Raw genomic sequence first — 20,497 nt, forward strand, 5'->3', positions numbered from 1 at the left:
AACCCAAACATGTATAGCAGAAAAGGATGGTGCTCTTTCAGCTTTAAGTAATTTGCAAATAATTCATTATCTGCTTTAGTGTGAGACCTTTTACTACTCTTAGAGTTAGTAAATAGAAAATTGCAAACACTAGGAATAAAAAAATGCTGGGGGGAAAACTGCAAAGTGAAATGGAAGCACTAAAAAAATATCTTAAGCCCTGAATTTCACAAAAAATATACCGTCTTTTGCTAAATAATCTCTTTTGTTTTCTATTCTGGTGCAATAAATAATGTCCATGAAATACACAATTTAACACAAATGATTTAACCTAATTAACTGGCTTCTGTTTGGTTACCCAAAGAAGAAAAAGAATCATAAAAAAAGTCTTTATTGTATACATCAATGATAAGTATACAAATGGGCAATAATAGAAGTTTAATTAAGTATACAGACTTTGGTACAATAATATAAAAATAATTATAGAAATAAAATTAAAAAAATACTTTTAAGAATAATACAATGAGATCTTGGCCAGTGGCTCAGTGGATATAGCAGGCATATGGATATCCTAGGTTTGACTCTTGGGACACAGGAGAAGCAACCACTTGCTTCTCTTTCCTTCTCTCTCCCCCTTCTCTCCCTTTTCCCTTCTCACAACCAGTGGTTCATTTAGTTTGAGTGTGGCCCCAAGTACTGAGGATTGCTCAGCTGGTCTGAGCATGTCAGCCTCAAGTGCTAAAAATAGCTCAGTACTAAAGCACTGGCCCCAGATAGGGTTGCTGGGAGGATCCCAGTCAAAGCACATGCAGTAATCTGTCTCACTATCTCCCCTCCTTTCACTAAAGAAAAAACAATAAGAATACCATGATATTTAAGAAAAATATTTAAGGTTTTTATATATTGATTTCCTAATACTAAATCTCTAAAACTGAACACAAACATATTTTCTAGGATATGAGAATGCATGATGTTCATTATTTATGTGCCAAGCTAAACAAAATAGAATGGACATGGACATACATATGTTTAATCCTAATATTTGTTTCCGTTCTCTACAGTGTTCACAAGATAACTTTGAATTAAAAAGAATATAAATGACCTTAAACAGATATAATCTTTAAAAACTAAATGTTTTTATTTGTAAAATGGCAATTGTAATATTGCCAAAGAGTTACTTAAATAATTAAATAAAATATTTTATGTGAGTTTTAGTGCTGGGCCTGATACAGAATAAGTGCTCAATAATTTAAAACTTAATTTAAATGAGTTGAGTTATTCTTAGGATTTGAAAAGAGTGTGAAAATATGATTTAAATAAGATTAATCAAAGACAATTAGATGATTTATCACACGATATTAAATAGCTGACTCAACAACACAATTATTACTGCAAATTAATTCCAACCAGATCATAATCACATTGTAACTGAAAATTCTAAACAATGATAAAAGATATTCACATATCTGCAAACATTCAAGAATATTTATACAATATTTTTAAATGTTTTCACTTGAATTCCAAAGTGTAATAGAGATATAGCATATGATTTATATAAGAATATAATTAGTATATATAATTTTATTTATAACTCTAGGCTATTAATGTTAAATCTTTCATATACTTTTTATAAAAGTACTTAGTATCTCCCTAAATTTCTTTCAAAGTTATTCACCTTTATGTTATTATATTTTGTAAATTGTGTGATGTGCCTGACCTGTGGTGGCACAGCGGATAACATATTGACCTGGAATGCTGAGATTGCTGGTTTGAAACCCTGAGCTTGCCTGGTCAAGGCACTTATGGGAGGGAGATTATGCTTCCTGCTCCTCCCCCACTTCTCTCTCTCTCTCTCTCTCTCTGTTCCCTCTCTATAAATGAATAAATGAAATATTAAAAAATTATCTGATGTTTCTCTCAAACATTTGCTTTGTTGTTCACTATAGTGATTTTCTTAAAACATATATTGAAAATTAATAAATATTATGAAATGCATTGTTACCCCTAATTTCTATATAAATTAATATATTAAAAACATAGAAAGAAATTTGGCCAAATTAACTAAATTGCCTCATGAAGCTGAACCTAGAACTAGAATTTTTTTGCTTACAGCATGAAGTCTTACATTCTCATTCCTCCTACAGATTTTAGACTCTATTAAATTTAAGATTATGTCCTTTAACCATGTTATAACTAAACTTTTTCTCATTATATTTTTATTTACAATGAAACAAATGAATATGTAATAATTTTCTAAAGGATCTGTTTGAGAACAACGGAAGAGTGTTAGGCAGAGAAACTAAGAAAGTGTAAGATTAGGGCCTCATTGCTCATACTAAATGTGTGACATCCAAATGTCCTTCTGTAACAAATCCATTGAAATAAGCTGGATGTGGTTTTTTTGTTTCTTTTTTTGTTTTATCTTTCTTTTATTTATTTTTTAAATTTAATTAATTGTGTCTACATAGATTCTAGGGTCACCCTGAATGCATCCCCCCTCCCCCCTATTCCCCTCAACATCTCTCTTGCCCCCCTCCCTATAGTGCCCTCCCCCTTTTCCTTCAGGTTTATCCCATCCTCTCATCCCCTTTCCCTCTGTCCTCTTTTCCTCTGGTCTCTTGGATCCCTCCTCTGTCTCAATTCCATTCCTCAGTTCTCATTATTCCTTGGATTCCTCAAATGAGTGAGGTCATATGTTATTTTTATTCTATGCCTATCTTATTTCACTCAACATAATAGTTTCCAGATACCTCCATATTGTTGCAACAGGTAATATTTCCTTCTTTTTCATAGCCCCATAGTATTCCATTGTATATATGTACCACAGTTTTTTAATCCACTTGTCCACTGACAGACACTTGGGCTGTTTTAATAGCAAAGATCTGGATGTGTTTCATTGTAGAACAGTGAGAGTCATCTGAGGACCTGTAGAAATGCTAGATTCCTGGACCCAGCCCATGAATATTAAAATTCAGTACATATAAAATGAAGTCCAGGATGTTGTATTCTGTATATCCTCACATGATAATTATAATCATTTAGTTTGGACTCTGTACAACAGAGAACTTTAGTTTTTCTACATAGAATAAAGTAGGTAATCCACTGATAGATCATATAGGTGTTATTTATTATGATCAATTCCCTATCCTATTTTTCATTGAATTCCCAAAAGTACCTATACTTAGTATTATTCATTTGGCTTCTCTCATGTCCTATCTGAAAAGCAGAAGTTTATATATAAGCTTTGGAAGGAGGAAGAATAAATCTTCTTTAAGATATAAATAATGACAAAAATAACAACTTTGATTATGTGTTAGATATTAAAGTAGAGTAATACTTTACTTTATTACAAATATTATGTAATCCTTAAACAATCCTGTTCGTAAATAACCATTTTAGGGTATTTCAGCAATAATCATATATAATTTATATAATATGTTATAAACAACATATGGCATATAGCAGAAACTAAAGGAATTACAATTTTTATTTTTATAAATAAACAGAAATTAAGAAGGGTTAAATAACTGGCCTAGTTTAAACAATCTGAATTTAAATCCAAGTCTCTTAAGTTGCAGAGGTAAATTATGGGAAGCAAAGGAGAGAGTGAACCATTATCAGAGCTCTCTCTAAAACCAGGCAAAATGTTCATATCATAGAAAAAAATTGAAATTCTACAGTAGTTCTAATTATTGTCAGGGTTTTCATCTAAAAATAACCAAAATTAACTCATTCAATGAAGCATAAAATACATTTATTGGAAGAGGGTTAGGTAGCTGACAGAATCAAAGGAGACCCTGTTGAATGAGCTTTGTTGAGGAACCAAAATTGGCATTTGGGGGGCAAAATTCTGCTACTAAGCTTTGAACAAGGCACTTGACTCTTCAACCCCAGGCTCTTTTCACTAATAAGGTTTGGCTCATACATGGACACTCACAATGGGTCTTATCCTCTCTTAACTTGACTGCAATTGCACCAAATGATCTTATTGACCCTGTAACTTTGCAGCATCCTGTCTCTCCCATCATCCAGCTAAATTTAAAAAAACAAAAAGTTGGGGACAAAGAATAACAATAACTACATTTCTTTTAACATTGCATATTCTTGGGCTTTAGGTTGTTGAAAAGTAGCCAAGTATCATTTTGACAACATTATTTATGGATAGCTTTCTTGCAGGAATCTACAAATGCTAAAAGAACACACAAGTTGAACCAGCATGGAGAATGGGGATTCATTTCAGGAAAATTCCTGTCACTGTAGAGGTTTCTATATTTAGTAAGATGACCATAAAACTCATCATCCAAATCAGAATAATTCTGAGAGTTAAATGCAGTACTGTTATTAAGCACTCCAGGACAATACCCTAAACTGGGATTACCCCAGGCACACCAGGATGTAACATCATTCAATTATTTGATATACATTCTTATATTGGATTACATTCTTCATAACTTCCTAAGAATTAATGATCTCCTATATTTTCCTCTCTCCCTTTGTACCTACTCTCTCTTCCTTTTCTCTCCCTCTCTTCCTCTTTTCTTCCTTCCACCTGCCTTCCCTCCCTCCCTTCTTCTATTACTCCCTTCTTTTTCTTTTGTCCCTTTCTTTCTTTCTATTTATTTATTTTTAATTCCTAAGACTATGGCCATCCAGTGGAACTTTGGCCATTAAGTTGCTTCAGATTTACCAAATCATACTAGTATTATTTTCAGATGTCTGAAACATCTGATGGCTGAGCTCGGGGGGAGCAGTAGTTCTTAATTATTTATTTTTATTCATTCATTCATTCATTCATTCATTCATTCATTTATTCAATGAGGGGAAGAAAGGCAGAGACAGATTCCCACATGTGCCCCAACTAGGATCCATCCAACAAGCCCACTAAGGACTAATGCTCTGCCCATCTGGAACATTGCTTCATTGCTCAGCAACTGAGCTCTTCTTAGCGCCTGAGGTGGAGGCCATGGCGCCCTAGAATATGCAATGTTAAAAGAAATGTAGTTATTGTTATTCTTCGTCCCCAACTTTCTTTTTTAAGTTTAGCTTGTTGATGGGAAAGACAGGATGCTGCAAAGTTACAGGGTCAGTAAGATCATTTGGTGCAATTGCAGTCAAGTTAAGAGAGGATAGGACCCATCGTGAGTGTCCAGTGACCATGTATGAGCCAAACCTTCTTCAGCGCCCAGAGCCAACTCATTCCAATTAAGCCATGGCTGCAGAAGGGGGAGAGAGAGAGAGAGGTTAGAAGGGAAGAGGTGGAGAAGCAGATGGGCACCTCTGCTGTGTATTCTGACTGGGAATTGCACCCAGGACATCCACATGCCAGGCAGACACTCTGCCACTGAGCCAATGGGAGAGGGTCAATAATTTTTCAAAAAAAAAATTTTTTTGATCTATGAACTTGGTCAGAATTGCTAGTCGAATCCTATGTACTTCCTGAGAAACAAACATGCCAACAGGTTGAAATTAGAATATCAATATTCTCTCTGTTTTCTTAGACTACAGTGAGGGTATATATAGCAAGAAGGAAGAGGGGGAAAGAGAGAGAGAGAAGGAGGAGGGTGGAAGAGAAAGAGAAGAAAGGAGAGAAAAAATATAAATAATTTTTCTATGTGTGTGCATGTCTATTTCACCTGTGTCAATGAACAGATTTTATACTTATGTTATGTGAGGTACTGAGATAAAAGAAGAATCTCTCTGGTACTTTATTAATGAGTTATAATAGTTGGCAGGTTTAAGGCCTGGAAGGCAAATAATTACTCAGACTTTTGCATGTGTGAATTGAATTATTGGTATAGTATTTTCTTTTATTAAATGAGAGGTGGGGAGGCAGAAAGACAGACTACTGCATACGCCTTGACCCAGGATCCACCTGGCAAGTCCCCTACAGGACAATGCTCTGCCCATCTGAGGCTGCTGTTCCCTTGCTCAGCAGCTAAGCTATTTTAGCGCCTAAGGTGAGGCCATGGAGCCATCCTCAGAGTCCATGGCCAAATTGCTTGAACCATTTGAGCCATGGCTGTGAGAAGGGATGAAAGAGAGAAGGGGGAGGGGTGGAGAAGCAGGTGGTTGCTTCTCCTGTGTGCCCTGACAAGGAATTGAACCAGGGACTTCTACACACCAAGCCAGCACTCTACTGCTGAGCCAACCAGCCAGGGCTTAGTATAATATTTTAATTAAAGCAATTTAACATTATAAGTAAACAATAGCCTAAGTCTAAATCTTTTTCACATTATCAAATTATGCTTACAGTTAAGCTAGGCACTGTTCTGAGAAAAATCAATCTGTTTTGATTTATTATTATTATTACTATTATTTACTTCATTAACTCTTTACTGAGGAACAATATGATAATATGCAGATTGCCTTAAAGGTGGCTTTCATGACAGTACTATGTAATACGCTACAGCTAAAATTGTATTAATATCATTCTACCTGCAAAACAGCCTTGTGAGTTTGTAAGTACCAACACGTATCATACTATCAACTCTTCTAAGTTCTAATTCATAAAAATTGCATCTTTTATATTCTATCAATAATTTTACTATGATTAGTAAGAAAAATAGAAGAGTTTCTATTATTTTATTCAATCAGCACGTTTCCCCTAAGAAATCTAATTCCCGTTTTTATGGGAAAATATTAAATTTTAATAAAAGTGGGAAATTTGAGCCACAGATATTTTGCAACTGTTTTTCTGTAATATCACTTACTGTAATTATGAAAATAGGATTGGATTTCACAATTTTCACATTCTTTGTTTTGTGTTTTAGCTATTCTTGTTTCAACAGATATTGGTCATCACAGTTCATCTTTTTTTTGCTTATGAATGTAGTCTATAAAAATGACAATCAAATTCAATTATAAATTAACTATGACATTAAAATTTGGCATATGAACCAAAAAACTAGTAGGTTTTATGTCCTAAGAACCTTGAAATTTCAACTTCAATAGTGAAAACTGACACTTTAATAGCCAAGAATAACAGTCTAGTAAGGTATAGTTAGACACCACCTCTATGTCAGCTCTACCTTATTATGAATATCACATTTGACTCAGAGAGAATATAACCAAGGACAATTACTTGGTGAAGAATACAAATAAAGTTCATAGCAAAAGCACCTGTATATTTTCATACTGACTTCTTCCTTGTCAGTGAAACTTTAGAGTGATTTTTAGCTCCTCCCCCCCAAATTAAGCTGTGGTAACTATAGTGGACTAAGTTATTAATCAATGATTATTTACTACACCTGTCTATATGAGAGCAAGAAAAAATGTTGTGCTGCCCCCCCCCAGTGTAAATATTAATTCTATAAAATCCAAACTGCAATGATCCAAGAACTGCAAGAAAACCACAGCTATGGAAATTATTATGGAAGAGAGTTCAAAAAAGTTCTAAGTTTTCCCAAAAAGCTAGCTTTCTAGGACTATAGATTATAGTTCTATGAACTTTATGAGTTAGAAGAATAGCTGATATCTGAAGGTTTTCATAAGATTTGCATTTCTTTATCTCCTAGAATATTCAGGGCCCAATCCATATTTAAGGCAAAGATTATATGCACCTTGGGGTGGGGATAAGTATGTAAGGGGTCCCAGGAGAAAACTGGGAAAAAATGAAATATTTATATTGTTTGACACTGTGTCCAAATTATGTAAATTTATATATATATATGTTGAATTGAATGAATAAGATTCTAATATAGATATTAATGCTCCACTATGAAATATTGCCGATAGCTACCACCATTTACTAAGAGATTATTATGTGTCAAACCTGGAGCAAATTATTTGATCTACTTCATCTCATTTGATCTGCAAACCTCTCTTCTAGGTATGTTTTATTTTCATCTCGATTTAAAGAAAATATCTATAACTGACAGTGAGAAAGTCGAACTTGACTAAGGTCATAAAGCTAGTCATCAGTGCTAGATGTCTCTTGTCTGATCAGTCACCTCTTTTTCATCCTAACATTACTCAGATTTTCATTGAGTCCACCAAAGTGCCTAGCCTAAATGATCATTTTTCCGTCCTTCTTTACACTTACAAGTGGTCCCGTGACACAGCTCTGGCCAAAGGGATGTAAGCATACACTGTTGACTGGACTTCTCAAAACAATAATCAATGTTTTGCCCTTTCTTCTTAGTCATTTATCCTAGCTTAGAATGTAGCTGTGTAGGAAAACAACAAATAAAATCAAAGAGTCTTAAAAAAAAATCAAAGAGTCTTTAGCCTTGACATTACTACTTAATATAAAAAAATATCAATTTGCATATATTTCTCATTGAGAAATTATACAAAACAATATTTATTTACAAATGGAACTGATATCGGGAGTTTGGTTACAAGTAGCTGTACTCACTGCTAACTGATACAGAGGTATGTATATCTAGGACTTGAGCTCAGATCCGTCTGGTCTCTCTTTCCTACCTCTCTCTCTTTCTCTCTCTTTCTCTCACACACATATCAATGGAAAAACTTTTAAAAATAAATAAATAATAAAGTTATGTTCAAAATTTATTTTAAAAAAGACCACAACATACCTTTGGCATTAGCAACACTTTGCGATTTTAAAATGCAAAAAGGCATGGCCTTCAATCTACGCATTTGTTACTGTTGCGTTACTAGATATATGATCTAGAGAACATTGTTAATCAGTTCGACTTAGATATAGTAAACATATGCTTTAAAAAATACAAACATGCCAAAAATGTTTCTGAATACTATCATCTATCTAAAAGTTGGTATAATAAAAAGACACATGTAAAATGATGAAAATTATTCTCTTTCCCAAATGTAAAATCTGGTTCTCAGACTAAATAAGGTGTAAAATTGTAAGTGCTTCTATTGGTCAGGAAGGTAATGTAATTAAGTGAAAAACCTATATAACAGTAAAAAAAAGGGGGGGGAAGCAGTGCAGACAGTAGCAAACTGTAAAGTACATTCTTCTTTTAAAGGCATTTAAATCCAAATATTTTAAAGCACATGTTAAAATAAAAAAACAAATGAATACCAGCCTTGAAATTTTCCTAAACAGACAAAACCAGTTTAGTCATACGAACAAAATTATCTTAGCTTATTTTGCAAGACTAACCTAACCTGGGTGAAATCATAAGCAAACTTTAACTGTTACCCAAGATGAATAAAAGCTAGTTTAAGTTTGTTGTTTTAATAAAAGCAGGCATGTCTTAGAATTTGTCAACCAGAAAAATCATATGTTGTGCTGTTTGGTGTCTTATTCTAGCATATTTGTCAGCAGCAAGTAATGCAAATAAGTGTAAATAAAATAAAAGTTTATACTGAGGTAAACTAAATAATTGATATCCAGTGAACATCTAAATCATTTTTAAGTAAGGTAAACATTACATGAGACACATAAGTTTACCTACTTTTTAACTTCTTACAGAGACAAAAGATATTTATGTCTATTAAAAAACTTATTTGCTAGAGTGAAAAATTTATTATATGAGCAGAAATAACTTCTATATACAAGCTTCCTACATAAGTTCCCTAGCCTTGGGAAAGAAACATCTATAGGGGAAAATTCTGTGTTGGCCACTGACCTCTATGTGGGGAATGGTGTCCTGTACATTAGAAGATGCTTGTGGATCACCTCCTGAGTACAGGGACACCCTGAAAATGCAGACTGTGTTGAAATGCTTGCTTGATGAACTGCACGTGACACCTGTGGCAAAAACAGGGAAACAAGCAGCTGCTGCAACGGGCTGGCCTTTACTGAGGGCAGGTCAGCAGGACACCAGTGCCCAAATAGTAGCTGAAACTCATGTTGGAAATTAGAGAAGAACAGAGGTTGGTCACTTCCCTGCTAGCTTTGGAACTGGAAGACAAGGTGGGAGAGCGTGATAATAAATTGGAAATCCCAGTGAGCCCTTTTGCAAAGCTCGGAGTCAACTTGTTTCAAAGCCTGAGATGCTGAGAGGTGGAATCTCCGGGAGTGATGAGAATGGAGAGGACCATATTGTGATGTTGGGGTGATTAATAAGGAAAGAGATGACACGCCACATGCCCTCTGACCCCTAATACATCGGAAAAGTTTAAATAGCAATTATCCCCAAATTCTTAAAAGTTACATTTTTTTCTTTCCTCTGTCCCTTGAAGTTGTAAATCTTATCATGTCTTTTAAAATTTAAACACTCCAAAAGATAAAACATTTTCCAGAGACTGAAGACATTGTGTTTGGGATGGGGGTCATTTAACGTACACACTGCTGTAGAAGTTCCCTTGCCAAAATTGATTTGTAAAAGAGCTAAGAATTTTTACAAAACTTCTCAAACCATAAGGGTGAAAGCACATCACTGTATCTGAAAAGTAAGTAAGGAAAATAGAACGGTATTATACAGAAGAAAAGATAGGAAGGACGTTGTCTGTTTATTTGCCTATTTGTTTTTGTAAAGAAAAAAAAAAGAAAGAAAGCCATTTTGTTCTAAAGTAAACTGATCATTCCAGAATAAAAACTAAGAAAGATAGGACAAAATCTAATTGGATATAGAAGTTGCAGAATGTTTGTGAAAAAGTAATCTAGAGAAAGGAATTTTATGTGTGGTCAAGCTTGGAATGGTTTTTAAATTGAAAAGAAAAGGAAAAGGAAAACATTTTAATATCAAAGAATACTGGTAGAAAATGAAGATTTTGTTTTCTCTCTGTTAAAAGGACAAAGTTTCCTAAGATTATTGTTCTCCTCTTAATAAGAAATTGTAAACAAAGGTTTCTCTTTATCTCTAAAATAATATGCCTAGAAAACAGTATTTCTTTGTTTTCTTTTTATCAGGACTTCAATTAGTTAAGAAAACTGATTCTTCTCCATTAAAAGAGCTTGGTCATTCACAACTATGTAACTAAGTTAAATTTCATAGGAAGCATTGTTAAATAAGAAGTGATGCTAAACTTTCTCTAGGGTACATTTGTATGAAATTCTTAAAACTATGATATGTACAGATATAATGTTATCAGTCATAATTTTAAAATATATGTTAGAGAAATAACCAAATTCCCTTGTTAATAGAATTATAATGAATTCTCATTAGATCTGTATCCTCAGCCAATTTTTAAAGTCTTTTGTCATTTGCAGACAGTGGTTTTATTCTGATGCTTTTGCAAAAACACTCCTGCAAAAATGCTTCAAATTTAAAGAGATTTGTGGAAGAGATCCTAACAAGTACACTATCATGCAAGTTTCTGATAATTTTAAGATCATAACAGTAAACGATAAGAATTCTAAAATTTTATTAAAAACTAATAAATTCATATAACTGCTAATAAAAGATCCAGATCAACAAAAGTTCATTCTGACAGACTGAACTAACTGAGGAAGGTAATTCTAGTGTTTAGGAACTCATTGCCATCATTGCTAGTACTTTCATGTTTTGTTTTCAGATTTAAAGGACCTTTCTCTCCTCTCTTTAAATCTATAACTCATGGTCAAGTAAATCTTTGCAACAAAAATGCAAATATTTACCTGATTCCTCCAGAATTCAGCAACTCTCATTAAGTATTTTTATTGAATTTTTAGAGTGACACTGGTTAACAAAATAATACAGGTTTTCAGGTGCACAATTCTACAACCTATTATCTGTACACTGTATTGTGTGTTCACCTTTTTATTATGACAATATTTATATTTGCAAGAGTTAAATAAGACTCTGTTCTCTTCATAATAGGACACAACTGGAAAAATCCTTGGCTTGCCTCCCTAGCCTCAAGAGGCTTTTGAAAATTAATCTGAAATTTTTTATAAAATTTTCAGCAGTCTGACCATGTTGTGGTGCAGTGCATAGAGCATCAACTGGGATGCAGAGGACCCAGATTCAAAACCCTGAGGTCTCTGGCTTGAGCATGGGCTCATCCAGCTTGAGCACAGACTCACCAGCTTTAGTGTGGGGTCACTGGCTTGAGCGTGGGATCATAGACATGACCCCATAGTTGCTGGCTTGAGCAAGGGGTCACTCACTCTGCTGGAGCCCCCCAGTCAAGGCACATATGAAAAAGAAATCAATGAACAACTAAGGTGCGGCAACGAGGAATTGATGCTTGTCATCTCCCTCCCTTCCTGTCTGTCTGTCCCTATCTGTCTCTCTCTCTGTCTCTCTCTCTTTCTCTCTCTCTGTCTGTCTCTGTCAAAAAAAAAAAAAATTCCAGCAAAGCGGATTCAAAACAGCCTATATGGTCAATCAGTATTCTTGCTGCACTTATGTAAATAATCAGATCAACTTTATTAAAACGACTTAATTTGCAAAAAAAAAATTAATCTTATCTTTGAGAGAAATGAGGATGATTACAAAAAGAAAAATTGTATTTCAATAATACACTTTTATGGATTTCAGAGCCTAGTGCTATTAATTGTCTTTGAGGTTTTGACTTCTACCTGTAAACTGAACTGAATCCTAAATTCTTCATATTTCTTCCAATATTTGGCTAGAACTCTCCAAACTAACATTTCTAATTTTCTTCCATTATTTTGACTTGGAATCACTATACAATTAAAACTGAACAACTTGATATAAACTTCACAGAAGTCACCACTATAACGCTCCTGTGTGGACAGGTTTCATGTCTGTTTTTGTACAGCCTCTTAGAAAGATTCCTGGAGACATTTACAGTGCAAACCAAAAATATCTGACTGATTGCCGTGGCTTGCCCTCACTCCATCTGAAAATGCTTCTAAACTGACATCTAAAAATTTTCTCAACAGGCTCATCTACAAACTAAGAGACTGAATTTATAATTTGCTCAAACTATTAACCTTTGTTTTTCTTCTACTTCCAGACCTCTCATTAAATTACCTGACTGCTCACACTATATAGAGCCCTAATTTAGGTGGAAGCTCACCTGCAACATGGCCTCCAGAAATAAAATATCTTCGTGTTCATCCTGTCCTAAGTAATTATGAGGATGTGTGCTGTTTATATATTATGCTTATATAAATAACTTTTAAATAATTGAAACCCAGTACTATATTATCCAAATGATTGTTTATTGACAGAAAAAACCTGAATCTGATATCTCAAATGTTTAAGGAAAACATTTGAGTTACTTAATTGATTAAATCTTGGCTACTGGGAATTTCGGCTTTGGGGAATTTGTCAATACTTGGTTATTGATTTCCTATAGTCACCATATTAACCTCTCTAGTGGGTTGTATACTCTAGAAAGATTTAAATGACTGTCCACAACCACTCAAACACCAAATTTAAGCATCAAGAGCAGACAACAGGATGAAAGCAAGAATAACCACATAAATGATAAAGGCAGTGACTACATGTTTCTCCTGTTTGTCTACGCAACTAATGGAAACAGCAAATGTGTGATTCTTTAGTCTGAATACATCGACAGTGGTAACCACAAAATGCTATTCTGGTCAGTCATTCTCTCAGCCTGAACGGAATACTTAATATCAAAAACAAATAAAGACCAGCCTTAAAAATTCCCTAAGCAGACAAAATCAGTTTAGTTATGCAAAGAAAGTTTAATTTGGCTTATTTTTCAAGACTAACTTGAGCTGGGTCATTTCTTTCTTATGCCTCTGAATATTATAAGCAAAACATGAACTGTTTCCCAAGGTTGATATGAGGTAGCCACTAAAAATTCACTATGAAAAATGAAGTCATTGCCTTCTCACTATATATGCTGCTTTACAATAATCTACCCCTGAGCTTCATTCCATGTCTTGGTTTGAGTACTCCTGGTATGCAAACTGTCTTCTTGGCTCACAATAGACTTGTACTAATTACTATCAAAGGTCCTCGAGTAATATCCTTTTATTCATTGTCATTTTGGTATAAAACTGTTGAGAAAAAAATTTATCAAGTCTACCTGGGGTCACCTTGTGTGTGAAGTATGCACATTATCCCCATGTCTGCATGATTTTCATCCAGGTACTCTGGTTTCCTCCCACATTACAAAGAAGTGCACATTAGGTAACTTGTTATGTCTGAACTGTCCTAGTCTAGATGAGTGTGGGTGTGGGTGTGAGTGCCCCTGAGATAGAAGGGCATCCTGTCCAGGAGAAGTTCCTGCTTTGTGCATTGGGCTGTCAGGACAGGCTCTGGCCACCCAGCACCCTGACCTGGAATAGTAAGCTGAAAAATAATGATTTTATTTGTTTTTGTTAATCTTTCTTCAATGTATGTATAGGTCACATTTATCCAAATGTTTAATACTAGAAATATTTTGGGTCTTTATTTAGAAGTTCAGTGATGTTTTTGTGAACAGAAATATGCCATAGGACCTTAACTCTTGTTTACATCAATTAGCTTATGGGAAAACTGGATTTGTTTTACACTGTTTTGCTTGAAGTCACATTTTCCAAGAACTTATTGACAACATTAAGTGAGAACTGATCGTACTTCAAATTTATTGGTTTTACTTTTCTTTTGACACACGGTGCACACGAAACAAACTACTTTGGCAGATGAATCTTGTGTTACATACAATCATATTAAATCTTTGGACTAGATGGTCCTTAAGCCAAGATATTATGTCACCATCTGAATTTTAGCTATCAAAAATAACTCAGTATTTGATGAACTAACAAGGTATATTACAATCATGGATATCACTTGCCAATATTTGTCTTATCATGCTACTTACATTTTTTAGTAAGTCATAGGATAAATAATTACCTAAAAGTTATGTCCTTTATTTGAATGATATGTTCTGAAAATGAACAAGTTGTAAGAATTTCACCAGAATAAAAAATAAGTGTGGCAAAGAATAAATGACAACTTCGGTTAGGAAAAGTGAGACTCAAGATGATTTCTAATACTGAATGTGTATAATACTTTAAAAGAAATATATATTGACTGACTATGTGAACAATTTTATAAAGCAGGAGGTTTGAAGATATATAAGATAGCACCCTAATCCACCCTCACCCCTGATCTTACTCAAGAATATTAATCTAACAATGACAATTTTTCATCAACACTAATTTAGCAATTGGTATCCTCAGTCTTATGTACAATCTTAATGTGCTACATAAATGAGTTTCAATGAGTGGAGAAACCTTTCAAATGACATGTTCTAGGAGATAGAAATGTGTAAGAGAATGATATGAATAATAATGTTATACTGGATAATAATAATTAGAACAAAAGGTCACATAGAATATTTCAAAGACCTACTTAATTTTCATGATTTTCTATATACCCAAAGGAAAACCTCAGAATTTTTTCATACGTTTCAAAACGAATACATATGAAAATGTTCTGAGTGACAAGAGACCTGCAAACATGTCAAAATATATGAAAACTTTTTCAACACATTTAAAATGAACATGAGCATCCCTGAATACAACTTAACACATACTATTTAATACATAATACTGAGCATAGAGTCTGTGGTGCTTAGAATAGTGGTTTGCAATTAAGGCATCTCAAAAAATCTGAATAAACTCAAATATGATGAGAACGCATTAATATATTATTTCTTTTTTTTTTTTTCCTTTTTGCCAAACCTTATTGGATATTGAAGGCAGCCTATAGAAACAGGGGCTAGGCTAGACAGATATTATTGATGTTTTTATATTGGAAAATGAGAAATAAAATTAACTTTAATTCAAATTATTTTGTGCATCTGGCACTATTTCAACATACCTGGAAGTAAATGGACAAGTAGAGTATCTTCAAACAATGGATGACACCAATACCATCTCTTTATCAGTATAAATATTATCATAGCAACTCCTGTGGATTCTATAATTTAGTATATAAATTATAAAGAAAATATATCTGGAATCAGGAAATTTGCACTATAATAGTGATTCACAGTATGACTTCTAAACCAGTACTCATTCCTTCTGAATTCTATAGTCATTAAAACAAACATAATACTCTTATGAGATACAAGTTGGTGATCAACTATCAGAATATGATGAACAAATTAGTAATGATTTTCAAAATTCAAAAGGCACACCCCAAATTCCACATTAAAATGATTAAATTATATTTAATTCTTTATTAAATATATAATATATTTAAATGTTTTAAAATATATAATTAGAGCAAAGAAATTTTGAGGATCAATTGCAAAACAAGTATAACAATATAGATTTATCTTATAAACAACTGCATACCAAACGATGGTTTGGGAAATCTAAGCAAAAAGAATTAGTATACATAAAAGACAAACTTAATTCATTGTCATAAAAGTATGGAACCTATTCAGAATATTCTGAAACACTAATTAAACATTAGCTTATTTCTTAGTCTATGTAATTAAAGCTATATCACAGATATGATGCTACTTATAACAGAAATCATGACAAGCATAGTGGCCTTTCTCTTTCCTTGTAAGGCATTGCAAAATTGACATTTGTATATTTTCAATTAAAATTGTCAAGAGAAATATATTTAAAAGCACAGGAATAAGGTCAACAAAAAATCTCTAAGTATTTTTTAAAATGTTGTGTGAAGGCATAATCCGATCTATTGAAAGAACTGTACATTTTGATAATCTCTTCAATATGAATGGCAGGATTACATTCTGGATTGAGGACTACAAACAATTAATCAATGTCACTGAAACCTGTATTTTATGCTAAAAGTAATTTTATTCTCTAAGTAACTAATTCATTAAATATGACTGTATTAACAGTGATATGCTATCTTACATCATTTCAATGACTTTTTGATAGTTGTAAAATCACTCATTTAATCTAAATATTAAAAATGTTCAGAATACCCATTAGCTATTCACTGATTGAAAATAATTGAATTTTTTTTGGGGGGGAGAATCAAAATAACTTTTCTCTAAATGGTTTTACATTATAAGTTGCACTTTTTTCTGAAAAAAAAACTGGAGATATTAAAATCCTTTTAAGTTAATACACATTTTAAAGTGTAAGAATGTGATGTTTTAAAGAGGAATTTATAAATATGTCAATCAAATAGACAAGAAAGTAGGAAATATCTCATTATTGTTACTCTATGAAACTGGAATTAAAAACCTGATAAACATAAATCCTTACTTGAAAATATTCAAAATGAAGCACATATACATTTTATGGTGATATTTGTGTTTCTTATAAGGTTGCTAATTCTGAGAAGTTTCAGGATAGGAAACAAGCATGACATCTATCACCTTGTAAAGTGATAGTTTCAAATACAGTTGGAACATACATGAAAATCTACATCATTTCTGTCAGTATAGATTTCTAACACAGGAAATATAAACTTGGGCACTTCATAAACATAATCTGGAAGGACTAATTATGAAGATCTTATATGCCCTTTCACTAGAACTAAGAGAAATATGATAGGAGCTATTTCTAAACCTTTTTATCTCAGTTTGTTTCCTCTAACACTTGTATATATTTAGATTTATTCACCTCATAAAGATAGTTGCTTTTTAACATTCATTTTAATTCCAAAGTTACACTAGTAAACCTAGACTTTAACTTATTCTTTGTTCATCCGAGTAATAAAGAACTAATCAATTTCAAACCCACAACAAATAAATCAGCATAAGCAAGTTCAACCGTTGTTAGAATTTCAAGGTTGATTTAAGCATCAAGATTACCATAATTTTAACAAATTAAAGTTTGGCAACTAATTTTTTTCTCTATAACTCTGTTGTGTGATTTTATTACCAACAAAATGAGATCTTATTCAGTAAGTTTATATAAGTAAAACTTGATTTTAAACAAGCTAGAACATACTTTCTTTAAAATTAAAGTCCCCCCCCAAATATGCACCCTCCTACATGGCTGAGTATTCTAAATTGAATTAAAACAATCTTAATGGTTACCATAGCTTTTGCCTACTGCTCTAAATAAGACCATAGAGTATTTTCACTTCTTTTTGTTCAACAACAACAATTAACAACCATATCCAGAATAATAATAAAAAGCAACAAACTAACCCTGCTTTTCTGACTCTTAAGCTGAAAAGAGCAGTCCAATAGATTCATGGGGAAAAAGAAAAAAAAATCAAATAAATCACATCAATATCAGAATTCATTTAAAACTGCCAATGAGAACTTTTTTATTCTTGGAAAACACATCACAGCATTTTTTTAAAAATTATGCAGAATAATTTTTGAAGATATATAAAGAAAAGTAGATTAAGAATATGTATTTGCATTCAGACTAATTGAATCTGTCCACAAAGTACTACTCTACTACTTAGGCTAGGTAATAACGTTGCAAAAAAAAAAAAAGGTGGGGGGGAGTCAGGGGTATGGGTACTGTTTGCTAATGGTCGCAGACTTTAGTCATACACACATCTGCATATTTCTACTTTATTCTGGCTCTACTTTCTTTGCAATACTTAGCCTAATGAGCTTTCCCTCTATTTCTTTTTTTCTTTATTGAAGTGTATGCTTCTCAGGAGATAATAATGCATGGGTGTCAGTTCTGCTGGGAGGTTTTGTAGCTAATAGAGGACTGGAAGAAAAAGTAAGAGCTATCACTGCACTATCTCAATGCTCAGCAAATCTCCCACCAATTAGGAGTGCTCTTCCTACTAGGATGCTGAAAGATGAAGCTCTGTGGTCCAGTGAGAACCTCCCAGCAACTGTATGGGTTCTGTTTGTCTATGTTGCCTAGTGGCTCTGACTGTTAATATAATACACATATCTCCAACCTCTTTTGAGTAAATAGCTTAGAGTTGGCAGCATGGCTTTCTGGAGTCACTCTGTTAAGCTGAGTACTGATAACTTCTCATTAAAGAAGTTTGCTACCAGTCCTTCCGGAGACAGCCCTCATACAAACTCCTTCTGAGACCATTACCCAACCTCGCCACTTGCTCCACTGCCACCAGCCACATGGTTCCCCGCCTCGATCAGAGACACCCACATCCTCGTTCACCTTCGGCTTCCTAAACCGAAAAATGTTACGGGGTTCCTTGGGGTTAGGGTTTAGTTTTGTTTTGTTTCCTTTTCTTTCTTAAAAGAAGTTCCTGCAGACACAATGTGCTTCAGAAAGAGACATCGTGGTAATCTTCATCATTATGTAGTGAGATGCAGTCCGGAGCATCGGCTAAATGTCAGCCAAAGCCCTGGATCCCGGCAACCCTAAGATTCCTGCCTTTCTAAACCTTTCTCACCCTACGCCCACGGGATAAATAAATAAATGCATTACACACCAATTGAATCGCGACACTTTCAAAATCTCAAGTAACCTCAATCCTACAAATGTCCTCTTACACAGGAGAGATAGGGAGAGAAGAGAGAGAGAGAGAGAGGAAAACAGAAGCGATTACCAGAGTTTTGTTCCCGTTCTTGCTGAGAGGGCCCCGAAAAACTCCCTTGATGTTGCGAAAGTGTCCGTTGCTGAGGTGCGTGGAGCTGATGACAATGTAGTAACACTCCATGGGGCAGCCTCCGCCTCCTCCACCGCAGCCGCCGCTTCCATGCACCCGGCGCCCGCAGCCGCAGCGCGCCGGAGCCCGTGGAGGCTGGGCCGGGGCCCCGCGGGGAGGAGACCGTCCGCGCCTGGAGTACGCCCTCCGGAGACGGGCTCACTACACCCCTCTGCCGAGCGCGCTCGGGCTCCGCCGCCTCCGCATGCTCGCCGCGCTGCCCTCAATCTCGGCTCCTCTCCTAATCCGCCTGGAGGCGCCGCGCCCCGCGGGAGGCTCGCGGGCTGGGAGGGGCTGGCCGGGCGGGAGGACCGCGCGGCGCGGAGCGGAGCAGGAGCAGGAGTCAGCGCCGGCGCCTCGGCCGAGCGCAGCCGGGCAGCGGGAGCCGCCTGAGCCGCAGCGGCGGCGGCGGCGGCGGCAGCATCCCCCGCGCTCGGCGCTCGCGCTCGGAGTTGCTGCTGCTGCTGGCGGGCATGAGTGTTATACCGAGCGGCGTTGCCGGTCCATCGCACTGAGCCAATGGCAGGGAGCCACTGGGCTGATCCTGGAAGCTGTCAGAGGAGTACATCTGTCACCTGCTGCCTCCGCTCGCCCTCCCGGGCCGCGCGGGTCGGGGCGCGAGGGGGGCGCGCCGCGAGTGGGACGCCCCCACGCAGCGCCGCGGCCGCGGAGGGCCAGGGACGCGCGGCCACCGCGGGCGGGAGGTGGAACGGCCCGCCACCTCCAAGTGGGAGACTCTTCAAGGTGGGGGCGGGGGGGCGGATGAAGAGACAGAGATTTGTTGCCTGGCAGTTGGGGTTGGGGGAGGTGGCGAGGGAGGCTAAATAAATTAATAATTCAGTAGCAAAAGCCAACCGCTTGCGACTGCAGCGGATCCAGGCAGGTGCCAGAAGCTGCTTCTCTCTTGAGATAGTTGCTACCTACTGGGTTTTTTTATTCGATTTTTTGTTTTAATGTATTTTTAGTTTAGAGGCTGAATTCTATTCAGAACCTTGTGGAAAGAAAATGTCCCCCCATCCAGGTCTTTCCATGCACCCACCGCTACAACCCCTTCCCTCATTTGTAGAGATCAAAAATGCTTGTATTGATAGTTTTCTTTTTTGGGGGGAGGGGGGTTTGTGGCGATGAGAGTGGAAATGTGTAGAAGGTAAAAACTGTGACTCCTGGTTTCTGTGTCCTCGACTTCTCTGAGTTCCTCTCACCTACCT

At 35.6% G+C, this 20,497-nt stretch overlaps 1 protein-coding gene across 2 annotated transcripts in view; it reads right to left on the reverse strand.

Moving 5' to 3' along the window:
• ZNF804A (zinc finger protein 804A) overlaps positions 1–19,382 on the reverse strand; it is a 268,748-nt gene extending 249,366 nt beyond the window's left edge. For both annotated transcript variants that reach the window (XM_066232591.1, XM_066232590.1), the window contains exon 1: positions 19,191–19,382. In XM_066232591.1, the coding sequence (XP_066088688.1) occupies positions 19,191–19,301 (111 nt within the window). In that variant the 5' untranslated portion in view covers positions 19,302–19,382. The remainder of the gene's footprint in view (positions 1–19,190) is intronic.
• Between the last annotated feature and the right edge of the window lie 1,115 nt (positions 19,383–20,497).

Source organism: Saccopteryx bilineata, chromosome 5, assembly GCF_036850765.1.
Source record: "Saccopteryx bilineata isolate mSacBil1 chromosome 5, mSacBil1_pri_phased_curated, whole genome shotgun sequence".
In the NCBI taxonomy this organism is placed as follows: Eukaryota; Metazoa; Chordata; class Mammalia; order Chiroptera; family Emballonuridae; genus Saccopteryx; species Saccopteryx bilineata.